Source organism: Plecotus auritus, assembly GCF_963455305.1.
Source record: "Plecotus auritus genome assembly, chromosome: 3".
Taxonomy (NCBI): Eukaryota; Metazoa; Chordata; class Mammalia; order Chiroptera; family Vespertilionidae; genus Plecotus; species Plecotus auritus.
The window spans coordinates 29,664,715-29,681,671 of record NC_137772.1 but is presented as its reverse complement, the minus strand read 5'-3'; the positions used below and the strand labels follow the sequence as shown (position 1 = coordinate 29,681,671).

General features: G+C 41.2%; 1 protein-coding gene across 2 annotated transcripts in view; it reads right to left on the bottom strand.

The window, feature by feature from the left end:
• PSD3 (pleckstrin and Sec7 domain containing 3) overlaps window positions 1–16,957 on the bottom strand; it is a 532,096-nt gene that overhangs the window by 320,358 nt on the left and 194,781 nt on the right. For both annotated transcript variants that reach the window (XM_080660410.1, XM_080660414.1), the window contains one exon: window positions 1,487–1,595. In XM_080660410.1, the coding sequence (XP_080516536.1) occupies window positions 1,487–1,595 (109 nt within the window). The remainder of the gene's footprint in view (window positions 1–1,486; window positions 1,596–16,957) is intronic.

Below are 16,957 nucleotides of genomic sequence, written 5' to 3'. Positions count from 1 at the left end.
TGCTTTACAAACCAAGCAGGCTAGTTTCCTCCCTGTTCCTCAAACAATTTATGTTTTCTGCCAACACACCCTTCCTCATACCCTGCCCAGTCCCAGACTCTATTTATCAGTATCCTAGTTATTAAGAACCAATGCAACTTCCCCCTCCTCCATGAAGTCCTCACAAACACAGCTGACAGTGAGCATTCCCTTCCTTCAGTCACTCTCAGAGACGTTTCCCAGCGGCCAAAGAATAAGCTAAAGCGCAAGAACTGCATCTTCTACTTTGTACCCTCACAGTGCCCAGCACATAAGTGCTCATTAAATATATTTGTTCAATAAATGCATGCATATATCACACCTGCAGAATCACATCACACAAAACAAACAATACCAACCATTTTCACCAGGGCAAATAAGGAACAGGGGTTTAAAATATTTTGATTTGCCTCAGCTGCACAGGGAAAACTATCAAAACCTATGAGTAAAAAAGAACCAAACTCCACCCACCAGTAAGAAGAGGATATGCAGATATTTGATTTACATGGCAAAGTAAAAATCATGTTTTATCCAAGTCAAAACAAGCTTAATCAGCACAAAATCACCATGTGGCATTCCAAGTTAAGGCTATGTCAGGAAGGAGTACTGGAGTGAGTCTAATCAGTACTCCCTGTCTGAGAAATAGGGAAGAGATGACTAAGCGCCCCAAACCGAAAGCCCAGAACAGTTAGGGATTTATGGTGCATGATAAATTAACTCAGCTGTTTTAAACTTTCTTTACAGTCCCCAACTATTGAAATATCTAATAGACATTCATTATCAAGGAAAAGGGATTACTAAATGGCTGTGTATACACTGCATTCTTGATATACCCCAATATTATGGGGTCCACTAAATAATCCCACCTAAATATATCAAATGTATAATTATTTGACTTTTTCAACTGAACAACAGCTACATTAGCTCACATTCCTGGTCCACCCAAAACAGAAATCAGTCTCAGATAGTGAGGAAAGTCAGGTCTGTCCTTCTGAACGTCAACTTCAAAGGTCAGGGATATGGTGATAATAGCAGCAGCCAACACTTTTATAGAAGTTACTACACCCAGAGTGCGGTTCTGAGAGCCTTACATATGTCAATTTACTTAATCCTCAAAAGAATTCTGAGACATGCTTCACTATAATCTTCTTTTCCAAGTAGAAAACTAAGCCACAAATACATCAGATAACTTACTCAAGGTCACACATCACATAAGTTTCAAGGCCAGTTTCAAATTCCAGAAGTCTAGCTCCAGAGCCCAGGCTCCTAACCACAGGCAATATCCCTTTCCTAATTCCCGAGACATGCTAACACTCCCTCGGATGTAGAATTCAGAAATGCAGGATGTGACCCTTGTAGTCTTTTCTAGGTGATTGCAAATAGGTGCTTGAAGCATTCCCAGCTCCTGAGATTTTTCACCCTCTAATTTAATCAGTGACCTGAAAGAGGAGGGGAGGGAAACACTTACTAGTATCTGGAGTTTTCTCTTCAGATTTGCCAAATAAAAATTCATATTTGGCCTTGGCAACACTCTGGGAATGTGCTGATGCATTGTTAACCCAAACAAACGTCTCTGCCTGCAAAATCAGAAAACAAAGGCGTAATTAAAATACATCCTAAAGCAAACGGACTGAAAAAAAGTTGGTTAAGCAATGACTTGCTACAGTGCTACACAGCCACTAAACATGAACATGAAAACATACCCTGCCAAAAATCAGAACACAGGAGGATGACCGCAAGATTGCAACTATGTAAGGAAAGATAAACACATGAACGTGGATGAGGAAATAAAAAAGTATGGAAAGTGTGGCTTGATTGGAAGGCAGAATTACGGTAGAATTTTTTAAAATTAGGTTTACACTACTTTTTTTCAATTAAGACAACTGTGTTTTATTTTTAGACACATCATTTTCCAAACAATTATCATTACCCACAACCCAGAGCAGGAACATTTCTGCTATGTGTGGGATCTGCTAAAGTGCACCAACAAAAAGGAGTCTTTCCCCAAAAGAGATCATATTTTTATTTAATCCGGAACCCCATTCAGCCAAACAAGGCATAGAAGTGCCCAGCACCCCATTTACTCCAACTGTCCTAGATTTGAGAATCTGCCCGTGTCCTCTGGCATTCTTAAAAGCTCCTTATTTGAAAGAAAAATTACACAGGTGACTGTGAAAGTAGTTCAAGCCTTGATTCTGAATTCCTACAACCTTCTTCCTTGTTGCTTTAGACAAATTACACAAGCAGAAGGCCTCTCTTCTCTGGCCTAGGATTCATTAAAAATAAGTAATGAAGTAGAAATTTCAAAACATAAAGAAAGTTGACCTAGTCCAATCAGGGATTCATTACTCTGCTTCTTTCCGGTCCAGACGTGACCCACACTGGTTTCTACCCGCTCTCTAATTTAATGAGACACCTTTCCCATGTCTGTGCAGCAAGTGACCATTCACTTTAGGAGAGGGGGATGGGAAGAGTTTTATCAGCAACCAGGCAACTACTTCAAAAAGGGAAACTTAGGACATCTGTTATATCCTTTGTAGCAGAAATGATGTGACAGTAGTGAGAAGGCCCATGATCGGGCTGTGATGAACACCTCACCCCATTGCAGGCTCAGTGAGCAGGCCTCTCTTTGTTCTACAGTCCGATATCAAAGAGCTAGCTTGTACAATTTTGAGATTGGCAATTTAAAATAGCTCTATAATCACTTAATGTTCATAATGTATAAAATTCATCTTTGGGGGGAAAAAGGTGCACACTCCTTTTGGAGTTACATGCTTGATAATCACAGGTCTTTAATTACCCTTTCCCCAATAGAGAAGAAATATTAAAATTTTTGTGTTTAGGGAACTTCAGGCTGGTAAAAGAGGAACTTGGTGCCCTACTTTAGGTAGGGTAGTTAGGGAAGGGCCTCTAAGGAGCTAATACCCTCAGAATCTGGAAAGATGTGAGACTGGAGAAGGACTGAAACATCCATCTAAGCAGCCAATCCATGATTCTCTCTCATCATTGATGTTTCTCTCTCTCTCTCTCTCTCCCTCTCCCTTCCTCTCTGAAATCAATAAAAATATTGAAACAATAATAACTCACTCACTCAAAACTAACACTTGTTTTCAACATTCACACTCCACGTCCTGTCCAACCCCATCTGCTCCTATTACTCAGCAGAAGTCAGGCCCATGGAAACAGGGCACCACACATCCAACTTCAGTGCAGGCAGGGACTAGCAACTTAATGCTAAAGCTACGAAAGGCAACGGTTAGGTGTTACAGGGTTGAAACATGTCTCCAAAAATTCATATATCGAAGCCCTAAACCCAGTGCCTTCAATGTGATTCAACCTGGAGAGAGGTCTACAGGGTCATTTGGATGAGCCCTAATCCAATATGACTGGTGTCCTTATAAAAGGAGATTAGGACACAGCCACCCAGAAGGAAGAGCATATGAAGGAAGAGGGAGAAGGTGGCCATCTGCAAGCCAAGGAGAGAGGCTGCAAAAAACACAAACCCTGCTGACAGCTTGATCATGAACTTCTAGGCTCCAGATCTGTGAAAGTTATTTTTGCTCTAGCTGTCTAAGCTACCCAGTCTGTGGTATTTTATTAATGCGGTCTAGTAAAGTGACACGGTAGAGAAAGCTAAAGGAATAGGAAACGAATGGGAAGTTGTTTAAGATGACAGGTAATTTAAATCCTGGTAAAAGGGAATACAGAACCCATCCAAGTCACACCACAGAATACTCTAAGCAGGCGTCCCCAAACTACGGCCCGCGGGCCACATGCAGCCCACCGAGGACATTTATCCAGCCCGCCGGGTGCCGCTGCCTGTCCTGCTTAGCAGCCGACTGTCCCGGGCCCGCAGTGCGCATAGGAATTTGTTCATAGTTTTTTTTTTTAAACTATAGTCCGGCCCTCCAACGGTCTGAGGGACAGTGAACTGGCTCCCTGTTTAAAAAGTTTGAGGACCGCTGCCTAAGGGGAGGTGGGGAAAGGAGTGACTGACACAAGTAGGACTGGTGAAAAGGAATGGTTACCAGTTAGATCCTAGATCCCTTCCTCTACTTCATTAGGCAATGGCACCTCCCACCCAGGCACAAGAATAAAGCTTTATTCACTGGAGAGATTTTCCAAAGAACACCTGGCCTGGGGACACCAGGCACAGCTGATACAAGGCTGCCACAGTGGATGGGGGATTCGTTTGCTGGTTGAGATGCTTCAACTTCTCTCACGCAGCCTATGGAATGCACCCTACACTTGACCCTGCAGGCGGGAGATCTGAAGAGCTTCCTCTGCAGAATGCAACCAGCCCAAGACCCAAATGATTAAATCAGAGGCCACTAACAAATGCCTAACTCAGTGGTCGTCAAACCGTGGCTCGCGAGCCACATGCGGCTCGCGAGCCGTGGTTTGCCGCTCTGTTGATTAATGAGTTTGTCGACCACTGGCCTAACCGGATCCTCCTACAGTGAAGCTTAGAACTTCCAACTGGCTATTTAGACATCACATTACATTCCTTAACTTTCATGACTGCAGTGTGTTTGGAAAATTACAGGCCAATCACTTAGAATATTCTTCAACTTCGGTTTGTCTTTACATTCCCTCATGATTAAATTCAGATTATGCATCTTTTACAGGGCTATCACAAAAATGATGGTGTTCTCTTTGCATCCTATTAGAGGCCCCAGACTCTAATTTGTCCCATTACTGATCATAGTCACTTTGATCTGCCAGGCTTCTCCACTGCCAACTTAAACTTTTCCTCTTTGTCATTAATTAGATGCTGTGGAAAGACACTTAGAAACTGGAAATATCCTGCTCCTCATTGGACTTTCAAGTTATAAGTTTATTTTATCAATATGGTCTGAATTTACTATTTTATCCAATGGGTTATAATCCACTACTCTATTATTTATTTCAATGTCTGAAATGCCTAGTTTTGGCCCGTGGAAGCTCTTTCTAGCTGGCTTCGGTGTCTTTTTCATAGTTCTCATTATTCTCTGAACACTTCTTTACTTTCTGGTACAGTAGGATGTTCCAGGTTTCTTCTCTCTGGAATCTGCCTTTTTTAAAAAAATAAAATAAAATATAATAAAAACTTGGTCCCTTTTAGTGAAGAATATCATTTGGGATTCAGATACAAGAATTAGACACTGGGTGGTCGTGTATATTCATTGCTATTTGTTTGGGCGAGAGCGGGGAAGTGGGGGGGGCAAGTTGGTACCTGTTCCTAGACCAGCTCAAGGGACAGAAATAGGGAATTTAAACACACACTCGTGCACCCACACTTGCTGCAGGCCAAATGAGGGCCTCCCAAGATGTCCACATCCTAATCCCTAGAACCTGCGAATGTTGTTTTATATGGCAAAGACTTTGAAGATGTGATTTTCTTTCTTGATATGAGATTATCCTGGATTACCTGGGGACCAAGATTTGAGACAGAAAAAAAGGAAGTCAGAGGAAAGCAGACTGTCTGAGGGAAAAGACGTCATGCTATTAGATGGAGAAAGGGACCTAGCGCCAGGGAATGAAGCTCTAGAGGCTGGAAATGGGAAAGAAAGGATTCTCCCCTAGAGCTTCCGGAGGAACCACTGCCCTGCTGGCACCCTGACTTTAGCCCCAACACTCATTTCGGACTGCTGGCCTCCAGAACTCTAAGGGAATCAATTCTGTTGTTTTAAGCCACCAAGTTTGTGGTACTTTTGTTATAGCAGCCACAGGAAACTAATACAGACACGCAGAGAAATTTACATACAAATGTGTGTGTTATGTTCACTTCTACATCTATCTAATAAAAACACCAGGAGTTCACATGCATATTTTTCCAAAGTATGCTTCTGCTGCTTTCAAATATAAATGTGTGGGTTTTTTGTTTTTTTTTTAATTTTTTAAATGAGTGTTTTTAATGAAATAACCATTTAATGAGTAGTTTCTATTCCACCTGTATTGTTTCTTGTTATTGCAGTTCATCCAAATACACTTTGCTCTTGCACTATAATTAAATTTTTATTGCTGAAAAACAAACAAAACATCAATTCCTTTAGGCTATAAAGAAATTCATATCCTGTCATGTGCAGCAATTTTCCCTTTAAAAATATATTTGACATATGCCTGCATATAAACAAGCAGAAAAAACATGGTTGTTTGAGAAGAAGGGGTTGGCCTGTTTAATGTAAAGCCCCCTACAACCAGCCCCTACTCCCCTGATAGGCTAACTGGATAGATCTTCCAAAGCCAAGTGCAATTGGGACAGAGAGCATCTCAAGAGTAGAAAGAGGCCAGAAACAGCCAAGAGACAAATAGGGTAACAGAAAGGCCAAATCTTTGACTTTTAAAGGTTAGAAACAGCATGAAAACCCAAGGCCAGAGCAGGAAATGGGGCTTCCAGGCCAAGGAGAAGATAGCAGGACACAGACAGACTCAGGACTCGTTCCTCCCTACTCACTATCCAGTCCTCCTGCCAGCCTGTTCCAACTGTGAGCACAGAGACAAGAGCTGAATGCATGGCCCTTTTAAAAACCCTGGAGGTCCATTCTCATCTTCCCACCAGCTGCTGACTGTTCACTCAGCCCATTTCCTGAAAGCATACTCCCCTGGCTGGGCAAGTGGGGGTTCTGCTGCTCCTCCAGGCCCGGAGCTGGGAAGCCAGCCCAAGGGGGTGGCAGGGGGCTCCAGAGTAGAGACAGGGTCACCAGCTGCTTCCCATTGCCAGGGCCGTGAAGTCAGAGGGAAGGATATAAAAGGAAGCCCCTGGCTGACTCCAGGACCCTTCCCTTGGTAGTCTGCATCCTGGAGACATGTTAGTTGTCTTTGGACCCAGAGGGAAGATTCTATCTCCTTCTAGGAACTGTGCCTGCCCTGGGCCAGGCTCTGAATCCAAAATACATTTGGACTTATTATAAATAGTGATAGTAGTTTTATTTATTTTTTTGGAGTTTGATGTAGAAAGTTAGGGGCTTGGGAACTAGACAATAAACATTCCTTTGTAACAAACATAAGACAAAAGGATCAAGTTTCCCTCTCGGCTCCTTTACTAAGGCACCAAGTCACAAAAGTGTTGGAGAGCTTCATAAGAAGAATTTAAAAGAAAATTACCAACCAAATAGTATTAGTTCACCGTCTATCCTCTGTCTTTCCCACTACTTGACAATTAGTAATGACAGGTGGGTGGGCCCTTCCACCGAGAGATAAAGGTGTGAGTTTAGTCTGTCTTGTCTCCTACCCACTATCTACCTTTTTCGCCTTCCTGGGCTTTGGTAATGTCTAAAACACATAAAAAAGACTCTGGGCTCTCACTCAGGAGGCTGGAGCTTTCCGCGCATAGGGCACACTGGGGATTTAAGTCAGGTGACACGGGAAGACTGAATTGCCACAGAGAACTTTAAAAGTCAGCCCCCACTCAAATAAATAAATAAATAAATAAATAAATAAATAAATAAATAAATAAATAAATAAAATAAATAAAGGCAGCCCAGCATAACCAGGATCCCTCTGAGGAAATCAACCAGGTTTTGAATCAGGGACATTCCCAAGTGCTCCTCTATGGATTCAAGAAAAGGAGGAAGCAGGAGAAACCAAGATGGCGGCATAGGTAAACACCTGTAATTGCTGCCTCGCACAACCACTTCAAAACTACAACTGAAAGACAAACGGACATCATCTAGAACCACAGGAAGGCTGGCTGACTGGAAACTCTACAACTAGAAGGAAAGAGAAAAGCACACTGAGACTCAGAGGAGCTGCGGGTGCGGAGGTACAGAGGCGCGCGCACGAAAAGGGCTGGCAACTGAGGATTCGGCTGTCTTTTTCAACCAGGAGGGAGACACAAGCTCCCGACTGCTCTGAACTCCAGTTCCAGGCGAGACTCTGGGGACCCAGACTCATACTGGTAGAAACTGGACTGTTTGGCTTCGGGCAGAACTCGAGGGCTGCTTTCTCTCAGAGGTGCTTGCAGCAATTACCGCAGGACACTGAGACCCGGGGCCTCTTAGGGCAGGGCTGAGGATCAGCCATAACTGTTTGCTCCTCCCTGAGACCCCGCCCCACCCAAGCTGTGCAGAGAGGTTTTTGCATATGAATGGTCTGGTCCTTTGAAATCTAAAATTACCTAACAAACTGCAGCTGAGTCAGAGAGACCCAGAACATCCAAAAGAAGGCCCAAGGCCCCACAGCAGCTTGCACTGCTTCACAGCTGGGCCTCATCTGGGCACCTCCAAAACCCAAACAAAGAAGAGGAATCTGCAGATCTCTCCGTAGCTCCTGCTGGGTGCCCTCAGGCAGAGGCTAAATCTGCACCTCCTTGGAGATCCAAGAGTCAGTGTACCCAGGGGTCAGAGTAGGACCATCCAGATTACAACTCCTCAGATCCATAAGGGACACACTCAGGGGGCAGACTCAGTGAGCACCAAAGCCCCACTGAAGCAAGTCTAGTCCCGTAAGGGTGTCTCCAGCACAGAAGTTCTCCCAGCATAGACACAGCTGATCCTCACAGCCAACTGGCCTGGAGGTCAATTCCTCCCAGTGATACCAACAACAATCAAGGCTTAACTACAACAAGACTGTGCACACAGCCTACAAAGGGGTGCACCAAGAGTGTCCACCTCAGGTAACTAGGGAGGCTGAGCCACTGGGCCCTATAGGACACTTAGCACACAAAGCCACTCTATCAACACAGGGAAGCAGCCAAAATGCAGAGACAAAGAAACAGGTCACAAATGACAGAAATGGAGGAAAGCAAACTACTGGATATAGAGTTCAAAACCACGGTTATAAGGTTTTTCAAGAACTTTCTAGAAACCGCCGATAAATTTAGTGAAACCCTTGAGGATATGAAAAAGGACCAACTAGAAATTAAGCATACACTGACTGAAATAAAAAATAATATACAGAGATCCAACAGCAGACTAGAGGATCACAAGAATCAAGTCAAAGATTTGAAATATGAAGAAGCAAAAAACACCCAGCCAAAAAAGCAAAAAGAAAAAAGAATCCAAAAATATGAAGATAGTGTAAGGAGCCTCTGGGACAACTTCAGGAGTACCAACATCTGAATTATTGGGGTGCCAGAGGAAGAGAGATAGCAAGATATTGAAAACCTATTTGAAGAAATAATGACCGAAAACTTCCCCCACCTGGTGAAAGAAATAGACTTACAAGTCCAGGAAGCCCACAGAACCACAAACAAAAGGAATCCAAAGAGGACCACACCAAGACACATCATAATTAAAATGCCAAGAGCAAAAGACAAAGAGAGAATATTAAAAGCAGTAAGAGAAAAACAGTTAGTTACCTACAAGGGAGTACCCATACGATTGTCAGCTGATTTCTCAACAGAAACTATGCAGGCCAGAAGGGAGTGGCAAGAAATATTCAAAGTGATGAATAGCAAGAACCTACAACCAAGATTACTCTACCCAGCAAAGCTATCATTCAGAATTGAAGGTCAGATAAAGAGCTTCACAGATAAGAAAAAGCTAAAGGAGTTCATCAACACCAAACCAGTATTATATGAAATGCTGAAAGGTACTCTTTAAGAAGAGGAAGAAGAAGAAAAAGTTAAAGATAAAAATTATGAACAACAAATATATATCTATCAACAAGTGAATCTAAAAATTAAGTGAATAAAAAATCTGATGAACAGAATAAACTGGTAAATATAATAGAATCAGGGGCATAGAAAGGGAGTGGACTGACAATCCTCAGGGAGAAAGGAGTGTGGGGGGTGCGGGAAGAGACTGGACAAAAATCATACACCTATGGATGAGGACAGTCGGAGGGTAAGGGCAGAGGGTGGGGTGGGAACTGGGTGGAGGGGAGCTATGGGGGGAGGGGAGGAACAACTGTAATAATCTGAACAATAAAGATTTATTTAAAAAAAATAAATAATCTAACTAAAAAAACAAAAAGAAAAGAAACCCAAAATAAACACTGATTTTGGAGAACAGAAAAAAAGAAAGAAAGAAAAGGAGTAAGTTTAGGCCCTAAGAAAACAAATACCAAGCAAAACAGAGAAGATGGAGTCATGGTAAGTGTTCATAAATATTTTTGCTGAATCCTTATAAACTCAGCAACCTCAAAAAAAGCTGTTAAACCTTGGCAGAAATACCTCAAAGAAATTACATACACCAAGTATCAGCCTGATTCACCTAAGCTAAGCTTTGGCAAAATACAAAAGCATCTTTAGTTATTTCAAAGGCTCCAGTAACTTCTGAAACATAATTAAATCTACTCTAATTTTTTAAAGCCAAGTCATTTAGCGTTTTGACAAGAAGATAAAATAGGTGTTACATGTGAAGTCAACGTGGGAATCATGAGAGGTACGTTTTTCCCCCTTAACTGGGAAGTCAGCTCTGCATGGCTATGTGTTTTAGTGAAACAGTAGTACACAGGCCTGGATCTCACAAATAAGACATGCTAAAGATTGTTCACAGTTAAGGTAAATAAATCAGCCTTAATTTTATTCTTCCTCAAGGATGTATGTGAGTGATTAAATAAATTAACCCAACATTCTTTTCTGCTTGTGAAGTATTTACCCAACCTGCGTGAAGGGAGAAAAAAAAATGCCTCTGGACAAACACAAACATACTGAAAGTCATAAAATCCAGGCTGTAATTTAAGCTAAAATAGCACAGGAAATATTAGGAATAATGTAATCATTGTACTAATTTCTACAGGAAAATATATAGTCCACCTAAACCTTACCAAAGCAAAATATCGCCAAGCACGTGCCCCTTTGAAAAAACAAATGATCATGAGTTTGTTATCACAATGAAAATCAGAAGAGTCAGGTCACAACCCCCTAGCAAACCTCCCCTTCCCCTGCCCGTGCTCCCCCTCTCCCCCCGCCCCACTCGCCCAACCGGGAAGCTTCTGGTTTTGCCCAGAGGACATAAGTCCTCACCAGACAACACCAAGCACTTCAGCCCTGGCAGTTAACAGATGCCATTATGAAGAAATGAACATGAGCTTTTACAAGACACAAACTATTCCCTTATAAGCCAAAATGAGTACACTTCTTGAAAATAAATGCTTACATGGGCATGTTAAGAGAAAGTCATTCTCTGAGGACTTCTAGGTCCCTCATCGGGAACCTCAGGTTGTCCATGGTGCCTGACAGTTCTCAACCTCATCCACAGAAGCAGGTGATTGAAGAGGTGTCTTATTTAGACTCATACTTAAGAACGATAACATAGGAGTGAAACACTCTGGAGCAGTATCCCTGCTGGTCCAGAGCATCCAGGATGCTTGTGGATAGATAAATTACAGACTGCTGAGCGAGGCCCACTGAGTCTGATTCTAGAAATGGTGTGGGAGAACCTGGATTTTTACCTAAGTCCTCTAACTGATCTGTAGGCATGCTGAAGCTTGAGAGCTACTCTTCTGGAGCTCTGTGGGGGATACAACTGACTCCTCAAAAAGCTGACAGCAAGGAATAAAGCCCATCCCTTAGGCCACCTCCACCACCCCTACAACACAAACTACAACCACAAAATACCCCGGAAAATTCAATATCAATTTATTATTTGTAAAAAGAAGCCTTAGCAAACTAGGTATACACAGGAACTTCTAGAATCTGATAAAAGGCATTACCAAACAATCCCACAGTACGCATCTTACTTAGTGGTGAAACTCTCCTACATGTCCTATAAGCAAACAATACAAAGGAGTTTAGTGGTGACTCTTAATCCCTTTTGGGAAGATAACCCCTAAAATATCCTACCTATGATTTCAGGGTATTTCATGACATCATACACTCAGAACTTCCAAAGCCAGAAGTTTCCAAGAATTCCAAATGAGAAAGGGTGTGTGTTTTTTCCAAGTGTAAAACAGGAATCCTGTATTCAATAGTAAAGGTTTTTAAAATTGTGTAAAACAGGAATCCAGTATTCTCTAGTACTATCGGATTCATGGTAGTAAAATAAAACTGTATACACTCAGTGCTCAAAACACCTGAACAGGTCCTCAGCCTACAAAATAAAGCCCACACTCTGCAGCCCCCAACAGTCTGGCTCCAATCTCCTTTTCCGGCCTTTACCTCGCATTCTTGCACTGAACTAACCAACAGTATTCCTCTCCTCTGACTCCACCAGCCTTGTCCTCCACCCTCTTCTCCAAGCTCACTTGCAAGCAAGAGGGAAATGGGAGTCAAGACGTCATCTTTGTTACTGACAGAGCTGCTCAGAAAAAACAGCCATAGATGGATGACAAGAATGGACAGACTTCCCCAGCCAGTCACAGGCACAGCTAGACAACGCCAGGCCACCCTGGCAGGGCCTGACTCTGAACAGAGAGGCCCAGCAGGCGCTGAGAAGAGGATCTTCATTCTCTCTCCCCAGTTCACCAATCAGATAGGTCATTCCTCTTCCCACGGCGGTTCCTGTGAGTGGAAACATGAGGCCAGACAAATGTAGGCTGCCTCACTGATAGCTCTTTTCTTTTTTTTCCAAGGCAAAGTACAAGTCCCACCCTGACCTAAAACCATCCCATCCCAAACATCATTTATCACATTATCCTTTCCTTGGAATTCCCATAGCACCTGATGCCTGTGCTACTCTTTTGAGCCAACATTTACAATAGTATCTCTTATACATACTGATGAGTACTCTATCAAGATAAAATAGACAATAAGTCCCCTGATACCAGGACTCTGATTTATCTCTTTGAATTTTCATCATTTAGATGCATGCCCTGAACAAAGATAATATTCAATTATCCATTGATTTTGAGAAATTATTAATGTCAGAATGTGGAGTGTAGTCTTTGATAGGTAAGAAGGAATCCTAATTAAGGGAGAAATATGATCAAGAGGTGCTTTCTGAAGATTAACAGTCAACAGCATGTCTGGTTAGAATAAAAGATACAAGGAAGACACAGGACAAAAGTTAAAAGAGAAGCAAGAGAGAGAACTACAGTTATTAGGTATAATTTGCAAAGGAGTTCCTTGAAAAATATATTAAAGAAGAAATCATTTTAAAAACTGGAAAGCTGTCCAACAAAGACAACTGAATAAAAACAAATAATGACAACAGATTAGGAAATGCATAAGGGTTGCCATGGGCCACAGGGTGATTATAAACTGATGTTTCCATGATATTGCTAACATAACAGGGCTGCTATAAATGCGAGGTAGTAAGTCATTTTTTTACTCTTTCTATGTATAACCCACAGATCCCAATTAGATGGATCATTACATGTCCAAACCTACCTGAAAAGAATAATGAAGATGACTCCAGAAACTGAAAATGAGACTTCTGGAGGGAGTAAAAAAGCTTAGGGCAAATATTAAAAAAAAAGAAAGTTTTCCTGAGGGATCATCATACTCTTGAAGGCTAGAGGTTAAAGAGAATACAACAGACATTTTACAACTCCACTGAAAAATGGAGAAATTCAGCAACAGAGAAATTTTAGCTAAATATGAAAAAGAAACTCTCTAAACACAAGCAATGTTAATGGAGCAATGGTAGAAAAAATATTACCTTTTTAAATTAGTTAACTCAATACTTGGAGTCCATACAGTTGTCAACACAATGGGATAGCAATACATAACACAGAGAAGGTTGCATTTTGAGCTATCTTAAAGAAGACAAAGACAACAACAAAAAAGCCATCAAAATGAAATATATACATAAGGTTTTTGTAGATATAGTCCTTGAGAGAGGTCTTTAAACTTGCCATCAAGATAATTTATTTGTCCTGAGTCAAACAGCATGATAAATCAGATATCTAACAAAAATATCCTAGTCAAGAGTGGATATGCTTCCTTCAGTGCTCAGAGCTCACTCCCTCAAGTCCATAACAAGACATCACTTGCATTCTGGATGAAACCATGTAAAATCTACAACACTTTCATTGTGCAGAAATCTTATATTTAAATATTATATTCAAAATGAAATAGGTCAACTAGGATTCTTAAAACCATGCCACACCTATCAAAAATGTCCTTAAAATTTTTATCCAACATTTAAAAAATTAGAAATTTTTGGTTTGCCTTAAAGTTAGGAATATATGACAATACAGGAAAAGGGATTGAGTGGGGGGAGAATAATGTCATTTGGGGAAAAACTGACAAATCACATTGCTAATGCATCTCCAGTGAGATGTCTTTTTTTAACTGGGTTTTTAGATTAGTCTTAAGTTGAGAATGGAATAACTTTGGAGTTATTCCAGTGGATGCCTGAATCCTTCCATAGCCCCCTCAAGTTCAAATATCTCCAACTGCTGAAGAATTGGTTAGCATATTTTTTACTTAATGTTATTTATGATTACGAACTAAGAGCCAGGCACTGTGCTGAGAACTTTGTATACCGCATCACCTTTTTCTTTACAAGCACCTGAGGTCTAGGTTCTGTTGTCAATCCGAGCTGGAAGACAAGGAGACACAGAAAGACAAAGTCACATCAGGCAACCAGTGGAGTCAAGACTGGCCATGATTTTTGGAAGGTTCTGTCTAGACACCATATATATTCCCATATATTACAAACCAAAGAACTTAACCCTCTTAATTTCTGCTGCTAAAACAAAAAATTTCCTTTAAAACTTTCCTCATGTACATAACAGGTTCTCTAAGGTATCTGTGTTATAGATTCCAGTTTCTGAACTTAAGGTTTTTCCCTTATTTTATCCACGCATAACTAGCAATAACTAAAATTCAAAGCATCAAGACAAATTCAGTTATCCTTTTTCAAAATTACTCAGAAGGGCAGTTTGAAACAATCCAACCATTTAAAAATTAAAACCAATGATTAGTTCCTTACATTATCTTGCCCAGGACTTTCTATTATATGACACAGCTGGGAGAATAGGGGGGTGAAAGAAAATAAAGGAACAGTAACAATGTTTCAGGTATAAACAATTTATTAACAGTCCTCCAAATTTACTGAAAGAGCAATATTTTAAGACTTTGCTTACAGCTAAAATAAAGAGGCCACATTCTTGAAACATGAAGCAAATATGTAACTGAAAAAAGTAGAGGGTATCAAGCTGGCCATCGGATGGGTCCATTCATCCTAGGCATTCCTACTTGCTTGCTTCCTCTCTATGAATGTTTAGTTCCTGCTTCACATAATTTAGCCCAAATAAGTAGGCCTACTTCATGTATGGAGAAAATAAAAGTTACAAAAAATATGGAATTTATTTTAGCACTTTCTCCAAAGAAAAAAAAAATAATAATAATACCTCATTAGGAAAACAGCACATTTATGCATAGTTTCTACCAGTATGTGCCTATAGGCAAAATAGCTTACTTAAAACAGGTTCTAAGAAATAATTCTTTAATTCTAGTTAATAACTCTTGTTGCACTGCACAAAACTCATGCTTTCCTCCTTAAAACCTGAGGCACTTTTTTACTCCAAGGACTGGGTTGCCTCAGAACTAATTCATAGTGCAGGCACTGATTTTCTCCTTACAGTGATACCTCCTGAGCAATCAAGGACTCTTAACTTCTCTGTGGCAAGGTCTCCCTTGATCTCCAAAGCAGCGAAATGTCCAGTGGCTAGAACTGGCTGTTTTTCCCCAGAGAGGCACAAAAGACTCCTGTGTCTACCATCTTCTCAACCCAGCGCCAGTGGTCTCCATTTTACATCCAAGCCACCACCCCTTTCACATATTTTGAAATTCAAAGAGAACATAATATTATAAATAAAGTGACACAGATTTCTTCATTGGGCTATAGGACAGATCTATTATTATAACTAATGTTGCTTTTAGGTCAGACTTTTTTGCTTTTACAACCCTAAAATGTTTTCCTAAATCTCAGCCCTAAAGTGTTTAAAACAAACCACTAAAAAACAATCTGCATGGCCAGCTTATTCTTCATTGAAGCTCAGCTCACAAAAAAAAAGGTTCATTCATATAACAAAGCTATTTTTAAATGTGTCTAACTCATTGCTTAGAATCCACGAACAAGTACGCATTATACTTCAGTGGAATTTTAAAAGTTTAAAATTATATTTCTCCCAGCTCATTTCCACCTCCCCCAATTCTGCCATCCTGAATATCAACATTATTTTAAACTTTGCTGTTTTCTATTAACAGTAGCTTCATTCATTGGCCATTCAGATAAGCCTTTCTGGGCGCTCTGGCATCTGACTTTTCAATTCAGTCATAGCAGTCAGGTTTTGGCTACCTCAAGATGTATGAGCACATCCTGCCAAAGCCCGAGGGAAGTTTCTCCACCTGAAATCGGAGAGAGACCTACCATGGACAGGAGGCTCTGCGCTTCAGGAACCAGCATCCCTTCTGGGCCATTCACACAAGGGCAGTGGGCTTTACTGGCCAGGCTTCGTTCTCTCTCACCCCATCGCCCCCTCCTTGGAACATCCCCTGGGGAACATGCACATCAGGTGGCCAGAATGACAATTTACTACTCAGGTAGGGCACAAGGTTTAAACTGTGCTCTAAAAAAGTACAGCCTCCTGTTATTTGCAGACTTGAGGCTACAAAATGCAGTAAGAGGTCTATAGGAAAAGTGTCCAACCCAACAAATTGACCAAGAATTCTGGTCAATTTGCAGGATTCTTGAGATGGATGGCAAGTTAAAACATGTGAAGCCAACAGGCCGACTCTTCATTCTGACATATGGATACTAACACACCTACTAAATGGGCCTCAAGCTTAATAAGGCACTTTATTGTTTAAAGCAACATGTGAGCAAAATAAATGGAAGCTTCATAGCAGAGTAAAAGGCATGCCTGGGTGAAACTGCGCGTCATACAATACTTGGTGTTTTTCATGCCCATTTCTCCCAGTGAGTTTAAGGCATATTAGTAGCATAATCTCATTAATCCTTACAAAACTTGATGAGGGAAGTAGGCAGCAAGTATTTTAATCTCCCTTTTTAAAATGAAAAGAAAAAAAAGTGCTATACCTCTTTTCCCAGGAGTGCAGCTGGCACAGTCCCACAGTCAGGGAAACAGCTGACTGCACAGAGTAGAATGGAGTACTCTGGGC